Source organism: Anguilla anguilla, chromosome 10, assembly GCF_013347855.1.
Source record: "Anguilla anguilla isolate fAngAng1 chromosome 10, fAngAng1.pri, whole genome shotgun sequence".
NCBI classification, from domain to species: Eukaryota; Metazoa; Chordata; class Actinopteri; order Anguilliformes; family Anguillidae; genus Anguilla; species Anguilla anguilla.
Genome location: NC_049210.1, coordinates 32605432 through 32616133, shown reverse-complemented (window position 1 = coordinate 32616133; position 10702 = coordinate 32605432). Strand labels below are relative to the sequence as shown.

General features: G+C 42.8%; 1 protein-coding gene across 2 annotated transcripts in view; it reads left to right on the top strand.

Annotated features, from left to right (window-relative positions):
- Positions 1–360: 360 nt before the first annotated feature.
- LOC118206716 (protein unc-13 homolog B-like) overlaps positions 361–10702 on the top strand; it is a 163222-nt gene continuing 152880 nt past the window's right edge. For both annotated transcript variants that reach the window (XM_035379733.1, XM_035379732.1), the window contains exon 1: positions 361–650. In XM_035379733.1, the coding sequence (XP_035235624.1) occupies positions 629–650 (22 nt within the window). In that variant the 5' untranslated portion in view covers positions 361–628. The remainder of the gene's footprint in view (positions 651–10702) is intronic.

The window sequence follows — 10702 nt, the reverse complement described above, 5'->3', positions numbered from 1 at the left end:
ATGTCACCCCGGTCTTATTTAATTAAACCTGTTATCCTGGTGTTTATATAATGCTGCGAACTGTATATTATCGGTGAAAATCTTCTTTGTGCTACTTTCTGTCCGTTTAGACCACCTCAGTTTCCGTTTTATTTGACGACAAACTTTAGTACGATTTCCTAATTCTGCGTCAATCGTACACTAGACAGCTGTTCTCTGTGCGTCACCACCTGTTAACTGGTCCAGTGCCTCAACCTGTTTCCTCTGTCTGAACGACACCTTATCATCCATTGGTCAGGATAATCTTTAAAACCGCCCATTTAATGGGTTGAGTTCTCCTAATAGTTATCCTACGCGTCAATTACGCCTATCCTGAATCCGCCCTTCAGGCAATAGGCACCTAAGGAGGTGAATCCCGATAATTTTTTTGACCATGGCGCTTCTATGTTGGGAGCGAGTGCTTCCAAGTCTTATTATTGAATTGAACAATTTTGTAATCACCGACTGTAACTCTAAGATGGGAACAAAGTAGAGCAAAAGCGTGAGGACCTACTGTCTGCGATGCGACTGGCGAGTGGAATACATCCCGCTTGAAGCGCTTTGCCTAAATTGAACTCCGAGGATTTTCTGCCACGGGCAAAGCTTGGCGATGTCTCTACTTTGCGTGAGAGGTGGGTTGCCTCTACTATACTTCAGTGTGTATTTTGCAAATGTGTGTCAAATTTATTTGAACTCCTTTGTGAAAATGTTGCGGAAGTCTTCAAGCGTTTTACTAGTTTGACAGGCGAGTTATCCAGATCGAACTTTTGCTCAGTTTATTTATTGTGCATTAGCAAGAAGCGCTGTAACTTAAAGCTGCCATGTATCAACTGGAAATTGTGAATAGGCTTATTTATTAAACATGTATTTTGTAGGGTTATAGGTGAGCATCAGGACAGATTACATAATATGAACCGTGCATTGGAATACCAGCTGTAGCCCACTTGACGGTTACATGCACACCTTTTCGGCATTGCCTGGAGGTTTGGTGCACAGTAATTTGAAGAACCATTTATTCGCTTTCCGAACACAAAAGCAGCTGATTTGCTATTATTTTGTATGGTTGTACAGACGTGTTGATGTTTTCAAAGAATGAGATCGCTCTATTTCAGATTGTTTGTCAATCAGATCTTCCGCAAGTCTATGGTACAGTGCATCAACTCATTTTGGATTGTGAGACGCTTAAATTGATGTTAAACAATTTCCCGTTATTTCTGCGAGTTTCACGTGAACAGGTTGTCCCAAAGTCACAATTTTGTAAAACTAGCGTTTGTTTTAAAATGCTTACATTCGGATAGACAGATTGCTGCCCGCACTTATATTTTTAAGTCAGCGTTTATGACGCCCCCACGAAGTGCGCTACGTGTGCGGGTTATTGAAAAGCTGGGCACAAGGGAGATTCTTCCGAAAAAAAAAATGACAGCACGTGCAGTATTACATTGCTGATAATAGACACTAATATGCAAGGGTACTTCATGTAAGTCTACATTTATTGAACCGGATTATATCGGAGCAGTACCCAGCTAGTGCGTCCACGCTATTTTTCATGAAACAAGAATAAACTGAACTCTGTACATAGTTTATTCTGCCCCTAATGAATATACATTAAACTCAGTTTCAACAACTGATCTGCGATATAAAAAGAGCTTGAAAAGGGGCTGCACTTGTGATTTGGGAGAAGACAGCGATGGTTCTGCCTTAGATGAATCTTGAATTCTGATTAGACTAGGCTACATATTTTTTCGAATTGCGGAACCTATAGAGTCCACTTTTCCTCGTTCCTTTCTTAGATTCGTTGCTGAAGGTACACCAGCTGCCACGTGAAGCAACACAGACTGCACCTTAAAAGAATACCTGTTAAAATTTCTGATGAATCTAGGCTAGACTATGTAGACTAGGCAAATTCCCGATCGACTCTCCACGGAAATGAAACGAGCAAATTAAGTGCCGGTCATGTTAAGACGACGTTTTAATGACAGCAGGAGCCCTTGATATGAAGTGCTATTGCAGCATCGTCCTGCTTCAATTGCTCATACTTAAGCACGAGGCAATATGATACCCGACTGTTTAGTTTTTTTTTTTTCGAGATCTCCTGAAAGTTCGACATCTCTTGAAAGTTTTTTTTGCTGGCACATACGTCTTGCGTTTGCCCCGTTTAATTAAATAAACCAGCTAAGCATAAGTGAGCAAATTAAAAATGGATCATTGAGATTAGGCTGTCTGAATCTTTTCATGACTATATTTACAGCTCTCAAAAAAGAAAGTAGACCATTCCTGCAAATGTGTTGGCATTTGGTAAATCTTGTCTGTTGACTCTTATACCCTGGAGGCTAGCGCTCAATTCCAAGACTGAGCTGCCAACTGTGACATCTTTCTTCCTCTGTCTGCTTGGTTTGAAGCGCATCTCATGGGCAGAAACGCCCGGGAAGCCTCCAGTCCAGATTGTTCTGATTAAGGCCGGTCAGATGGAATGGAATTCTGGGCAATTTACCACCAGCGTGATCCCAAGAGGACGTGTTCCAGTTTCCTTGTGACCATATTGCGACCGAGACTGTTTGCTTGCTGTTAGTCAGCGTTGCCACCACGACTGTAAAGCAGGGGTGCACAACAAGAGCTGGTCGGTTTCAGGAGTTTATGCCAGCATCTGCTCTTAATTGTTTAATTAGCCCAATCATATCTTGATTTAACAATTGTATTAGCATCAGCAACAGCGGCAGACTAAAAGTATCCTGGAGATTTTACTTTTGGTTATTGGTCAGAACAAAGACCAACATGTAGTGGGGATGCAGAGATTTTATTTCAGGTTAACCAACTAATTTATTCCTAGATTGCATACTCCCCCTGTTCAGCTTCATCGATTCTTTGATGGAACACTGTCCTTGTCCAATTGAATAAAAAGATACACGATAACCTCTCACCCAGGGCTGCCCAACCCTGTTCCTGGAGATCTACTGTCCTGTAGGTTTTCACTCCAACCCTAACAAATCATAACTCATTCCAAAGTTAGAGATCTCCTTCAGCTGCAAATTAGTAGAATCAGGTTTAAAAAACAATTTGTCCTCAAACCAAATTTTTGTCAGTTGTATATGCCATGAAGAAAGTTCCATATGCACACTTGCTATATTGCAAATGATTACTCTAAAGAAGAAGAAGAAAATATTTAACTTATAAAATCAAACCCAAGCGACTCAACATTCTCCAAATTGATAAAAATGTGGACACCTGGCCACTAAAGCTAACCATTTGGTAGATAATGAAGAATTCAAAGACTAAGACAATGCTAAGCAGGCAAACCTGCATTGTGTTACTAAGTTATAATGTGAAAGAATTAAACACGTGCTCAACAACCTTAATTGAGCCTGATATTGGCTGTAACAACAAAACAAGGACTATGGACTATGTTTGGGAACTGCTAATGTAAGATACATCTGTTTGGAAGATATAAGTGTGATGTAATGGATTTGAATCCACTCTCAGCAGCAAGTGTGTCAGAAGGGCTGCACCTTATGCTGGTTTTGATGTGTTTCAGCAGCACTTATGCAGTTCATTTAAGCCATCGATTGGGGCTAAATGATCCACACAACTTGTTTGCAAGCTCTAAAATTGCCTCCTGATTATAAGAAAACCATAAAAATCTGTAGATGCTGTCACCCCCTGGGATTTAGGTCTTACACTGGTGTCTTAAAATATGGACTGTGTAGCCCTGCTGTAAAGATCATCCGCTTAGTGAATCAATAGTGCGCTCTGTCTGGTACATGTTAGAGTCAGGTCGGCTATTTCTCTTCCTCACGCGTGGCCTTAGCGATAGCTTTAGAGCTTTTCAAACAATATGTTGAGAAAAGAGAAAGAACCACCGCAGGGCTTTTTAGAAAATCTGCAAAAAAAAAAAAAAAAACAGTCATGAGTACCTTGTTGAGATTATAGCTCCTCTAGGTACACATTATCTCTGCAAGGGAACTGGCTCTGTCTGAGACCGCAGCGGGAAAACTTCCTTACTTTTTGTACCGCTTGTGAAGTATCTTCCTAATTAAAATTGATGGCAAGACATGGGAACAGAGTAGGGAAAAAAAAGCCACACAGAATGAAATCGGAGCAACAAACAAATGGACATGACTCATTTCTCTCCTAGATTCACACCAAATGAAATCATGTTTTTTTCGGGTCATTATCAGAGAAAATTAATCTATTATAAATCTATTGGAATTGAACCCAGCCTGTCCAGAAATAAAAATATCCATATGTGTGCCAGTTCCTTCTATAGGAAATAGGAGGAAAAAGATCTTCTGTTATTACATGGGTTTAAACAGGGGTTTCTGTTCCTTTTCTGTAAGTGTCCTCTGTCTAAGAGGGACAGGAAGTGAGGAATACTGTATGACTCAGTGGTTTGGTCAGGTTATATGAGTCCAGTTGGTAGTGGTTGCCAGTTTTGGCCTGTAAACATGGCTTGTCGTAACCTCCCCCTGCCCTGGAGGGTCACACACCCCTCTGGCAGATTCGTGACGTTGGGAGAAATGACTGAATTTCCCGCTCGCCAGCACAGGAACTCATCTTCTCGCACAAGAATTGAGTTGCTACTCCCTCACCCTTACCCCCACCCCCCTGTTTATTTGAGTTGGTTTTGCTTTCTCCGTTCATGGCAAAAAATTGTTATCTTTGCTATATGATGGCGAACTGCTGTATTTATTGGCAGAAACATGTTCTTATTAGACTTCTTAGGGGGCAGCTTAGTATTGCTATCTCCAGCCTTTGTCTCAGGGGGCTTCTTTAACAAGGGGGTCCACAGGTTGCTGTTAAAACATCAATATCTATTTCTGCTTCAAACATTAATGTAGGCCAACTGACAGCTTTCTGAATGTAGCCGATCAGCCAGCGAGGTGGATTATTGAACATGTGATGCTGGATGCTTTAGTATAAAAATAAAGGCTTTTCATGTATAGTCCAAAGAGGATAACAATAAAAAAAACCAATTCAGCCGTGGTGATTTGCTGAAGGTGGACGTGCGGATATTAACGGTTCCTGATCACCTCTTTTGAGGGAGTTGGAGGTGAAAGGCAGCGATCCTAGAGGCCCAGATGCTGTCGGATTGTGGATTTGCGTGGAGCGGGCGGGAGTGGGACCCGGTCTTGTCAGCCTGACTGACACGAGCAGTAATTTTGTTGGTGAAAGACTCTTTGTGTGTCTGTCAGAGGTGCGGCGTCGTGCAGCAGCCTCTCTGTGCTGCTGTTGCACATACGTGGCCTCTCCTGGAGCATTATGGGTAGGATGGGGCTGTGGCAGAAGGGCTGTTTAGCGTTGGGATTCGTGCATTGTATTCCCAGGCCTTCCTCCACTTATTCCTGTAGTGCTGGGTTTGTTTTGTGTTGTGGATGGCACTGCAAGACCAGAAAATGCATGTGTTTTATTTGGTCCTGATGAGGAAAATATGGCATTGTTGCTTGGTTGGCTAGTGGTATTGCTATATCAGTCAGTGCTGTCGCTGGACAGATCTGTGCTGTTGCTAGGTAATTTGCTGATGTTGCCTGGTCAGTCAGTAATATAACTAGGTATCATTGTTTGGTAAGTCAGTGTTACTGTCACCATTGCATGGTCAATTATAAAGTGTAGGCTGTGCGGGCACCAAAAGGCTTAGGCTTCGGCTTAGGCCTACCAAAATCTACTGTTTGGAACATCATTAAGAAGAAAGAGAGCATGAGCTCAGAAATCGCGAAGGGCCTGGCAGGCCAAGGAATACCTCTACTATTGATGACTGAAGAATAATGAAGAAAATAGTGAAGAAAAACTCTCCAAACATCCATCAGCTCAGAAACACTCTTCAGGAAGCAGGCGTGAATGTGTCAGTGACTACTGTTCACAGAATACTTCGCGGACGGAACTATAGAGGCTACACTGCAAGATGCAAACCACTAGTTAGCTGCAAAAACAGGATGGCCAAGTCACAGTTCAAGTTCAAGCCACTGCCACCAAACTCATTGGGCAATGCGTCATCCTCCAGCAAGACAGTTAACAAGCAGGAGCTGAAGATGGCTGCAGTACAGGCCTGGCAGAGCACCACCAGAGAAGATACTCAGCACCTGGTGATGTCTATTGCTCATAGGCTTCAAGCAATCAATGCATGCAAAGGATATGCGACAAAGTACTAAACAGGATTACTTTCATTTACATAACAGTCCCAGACATGATGGTGCCCTGGTGAAAATATGGTGAAAACAAACATGTATAAAAACACCCTTAAATAAAAGCGAAGAATGTGCACAAATCTAAAAAAAAGTACAGAGCCAAATCAAAAATAAATATGTCTTTGTCCCAAATATTATAGAGCTCACGGTATATATGTTTTTCTACTGAATCCCGTCTGTTATAGCTGGGTGCATTCTGTTATTGGTTTTGGTTGTGGGTACAGTGGTACTACCCAAAGAGCATGCTCTCAATTGTACGGCTCAGTGGGGGAGAGCATCAGGCCAATACTGCCTTGCACAGTCCCTTAAGCTAAAAATGATATTTTTGCAGTTACGATCAATTTTTATTACCCCAGCTAATAAATGTTCTGAAATCTGTCTTTTTAAAAAAAAAATTTCAGACCCAGAATTAGATTAAAGCATGGGTTCTTAAACATTTTAATATCGAGACCCAAATTAGAACTGCTTTTTAATATCGGGACCCAAATGAGAAATTTAATACCTTTTGGAGACCCATCAAATACAAATACTAGCATAGCCTAGTGTACTACAGTAGTGTACTCATTCCGAGACCTATCTCATACACTTCCCCTATAGAAAACATGGTGGTGCAGGGGATAGTGCTGTCACCTCACAGCAAGAAGGGCCTTTCTGTTTGGAGTTTTGGATTTACTGTTTCCTCCGGGTACTCAAGTTGTCTCCCACAATCCAAAAACTTTCAGGCTAGGCTACCAAAGCAATGCGGGAATTCAAAGGGCATTGTTGCAAAAGAGCATGCATGCTCAGTCAACCTAACCTTTATGAATTGTAGTAAATAAAATAAACTACACTAACTACCCATTTTGGGTCCTGACCCATAGTTTAACAAACAGTTTATTAAAGCAACCCTTATTTCTTGTATATGCCTGTATATACAGCATAAACAAAAATCAGAAAAGATAGAAGAAAAGCATGTAATTCCTGGATTATTCTTGTCTCACTGGACTACAGCGCCTCCTCTGGGTGATTGAGTCACTATGGTCTGCCTCAACAGGGCACAAAATTATAGTGAGACAGTCTTTTGAATACAATTTTCACATTCCAAATGACGACGATTTATGTTAGCAAAACTTTGTGAACTCAAGAATGGGTGGAGCCCTGTGCTGTCAATCATTCACTGCCTAGAACCAGTCAAAACGCGTTGCCTTCCACAGCATAACAATATGATCAGTTGAATTCACCTTCAGTTATGAAACATAGTCGTCCCGCCCATTCTAGTGGTTATAAAGACTCACTTTTCTCTCCCTGTTGGTTGCTAGTTGAGTTCTTACTGTGTTTCTCTGCGGCTGTGCCGGGTGGCCCGTCCTGCCGTGCTGACTTTGCCGTGAGCCGGCAGCCGGAAACCCACCCTGCCCTGGCATCTGTCCGGTGACGGCCAGCCGAAATCATCCCATCCTTTACAATCTGGCCTGGGCACCCCTAAAATGGCTACTGAGCGCCAGCTTCAGCGAAGCAGAACCGACCGTCGGGCCACACGCGAATAGACTGTCAGCGCTGAGACGAGAGGAACCGAGCAGCCATCTTGTTCCATTTGTGACTTTATTTCAGACAGACAGACAGAGAGGAAGAGTGGGAAGTTGTTACCACCAGGGCCTTTACCGATAAACCAGAAATGTTTTGGGAGACAATAACGTCCTTTACATCCAATATGTCCATCTGTCTGACGTACTGACATGCCAAAAATGTTCCTCTTCCGACAAATGATAAACGTAGGATGAAGTCAACTGAGCAAAAAAATAAAGAACCTCACGTGTGGAGATTTTGTTTAAGAGAAGGATAATTGTCAGTGTAAATGATTTCTGTACTCGGTTTTGCTTCTAAAATTGGGGTCTGTGAATCTTACAATTACAACAACGAAAGTGGATATTGATCGCACACAGAGTGTGTGTTGTCGTGGCCTTTGTGACGCTGTGGTACCTCGCCCTCTTAAACCTGAGTTTCTGTGTACTTGTTAGCATGAGCGCGAGTGTGCGCTTGTGCGTGCGTATTGCAGTGGCTAATCTTCAGAAGCACCCCATCATCTCCGAAACGCGCTTTTTGTATGATTTCCAAATGAGGAGGGAACCAGCTTCCCAGCACCCACTGATTTTTGCAGACACACAAAGACAGGGTTCTAACATATCATTAAAATGGAATACGTGTCTTAAAAGCACGTCTGTCTCGAACATAAAGTCAGTTTTTTGTGTTTGTGTTCAGAAAAACCGAAGTCATTGATGCAAAGCACAAGGATTTCTATGGTGCTTTACAGCAATCTCTGTGGAGACCAGCAGTAGTGTGTCATTAAAACTGCATCACTGTTGCAAGACGCATCTCTTCAGTATTTTGATGTGAGGTCCACTGGCCTGTTATCCTTTGTGTGGTTTAATCACATCTGTTCTGTAACTGTCCAGTGTGAAAAGGAAGTACTGCTGTTGCTTAAAATTATCGTAGGTGTTTTTAAACGATTATCTGTCGAATCTTTTGAATGATATCCTGCTTTCCCCGTTTGTCTGCTCAGCCTCTGATTAGCCTCATGATGGTAGTTTTACTTGGCCTCTATGACATCAAAGGTCAGAGATCATGTAACCGCTCCTTTCGGGGCATTGTGGAAGGAGCCTATTGGTTGATTGATTAGATGGACACGCCTCCTCAGGACTGAAGCGTTCCCTCGTCTGCCACTACAGAGATTGTCCTGTCCACATACCAGCATTGGGGTGCTCGTATGTGGATGTGCTTGACTAGGTGACCCCTGTCTTCCGTGTCTCTCAAGTATCGGTTGGCTTTGGCTAACAAGGAACTTAGAAACATCTTCCAAGTGACTTTCAAACCCACGTGTAACCTTTGTAGGTCACCCATTTTCAAAATGTTGAAGTGCTATGATGAGTAATTCCTTTTGCTGTTACGTGTGCGCAAGGGTTTATCATTTGTTGGTGCCATTGCTTTGGATGTGTGAGATCTGTCATTTTTGAGAACTGCTTCAGTGTGCGGATGGTGAAATTCCAGAGAAATAGAATTTTAAACAGTATGCTAGTAAGTCGGCCTTTTGGGGAAAAAAAGTCCAGTTTTATACTACTTGTTTTACTGCTGCTATCACTACTGCTACTGCTGCCACTACTGCTACAGCTACTACAAGGACTACTACTATCTACTACTTATCTTAAGTTTATTGAGGATGTACAGCATATTTATGGCTTATCTATGCCCTCCAGTACTCTTTGTTTTTCTTGGGAACAGGAGATCTGCTCATATGAGCACTGGTCTCTCACTGCCAGCACAGCCACATAAGCGCTTCCTCCATAAGACCCTGCAATTGGACAAGGTGGACCACCGAATGAAGTGCTAATAAACACTATTAGTAAGACAGCAGAAACCATGAGACTTTTAGGGTTTTGAAAGGGGACATGAGAGAGAGACAGAGAGAGTTAGAAAGAGAGAGAGAGAGAGAGAGAGAGAGAGAGAGAGAGACTGCAAGAGAGGCCAGATTGAGAGAGATAGATGGATAAATGGAGAGTGAGGCAGAAGGAACAGACAGATTGAGAGAGTAATCCCTGGGCCATCTGCTGTTGCTCGCAGAATGTTTGTCCGGGATGGACAGCGAACACGCAACGGGCCGTCCAGGCAACAGGAAACTCCCCCCTACCCTGCTACCGCTGTCCTCCCTGGATCATGTGACCTGGTCACATGACCAGCTCTTGTCAGGGGCTCGGCCTTCAGCAGTGGATCACACAAACAGGTCACAGGAACAGACTCTGTCTCTTCAGCTGAACCTGTATCAGGCATGGTCTCCTCAGAGCTGCTGTCTACTTCTCCTTCCCTTACAAATGAGGCATTGTGAGCTTGTTCCATGTTGGTCTGCTGTGTCAGAATTTAGTAGCTAATAATTCATAATGGTGGTGACTAGATTAATGTGCATTTGTGCATGCTAGGGGCAGCATGGTTGCGCAGTGGATGGAAATGTCACAGCAAGAAAGTCCCGGGTTTGAATCTCGGCTGGGGCCTTTCTATGTGGAGTTTACACATCTGTCCTATGGATACTCTAGTTTCCTCCCACATTCCAAAGACAGATAGGCTAATTGGAGAATCTAAATTGCCCATAGATATGAGTGTGTGAGTGAATGGTGTGTGTGCCCTGCAATAGATTGGCGACCTGCCCAGGGTATATTCCTCCCTCTCACCCGATGCATGCTGGGATAGTCCCCCCATGGACGCTGACCAGGAATAAGTGGGTTAAATAATGGATAGATGGATAGATAGTGCAGGCTACACCGAGGTATAGAAAGTAGTACTTAGCAAAGTAGATTCCATCAGATTCCAAGTGCTTGGCTCACATCACCATTTCTTTGCAGAATATTTTGACTGTCAAGGCATTAAAATCTATTTTGGAGCGAATTTAGATGATGTATAAATGTAATTCAATTGTTATCTGTTCTTCCAACCTCCACACAGACTTACTTTACTTCAAACATTCTGAAAACAGGCAGTACTGGACA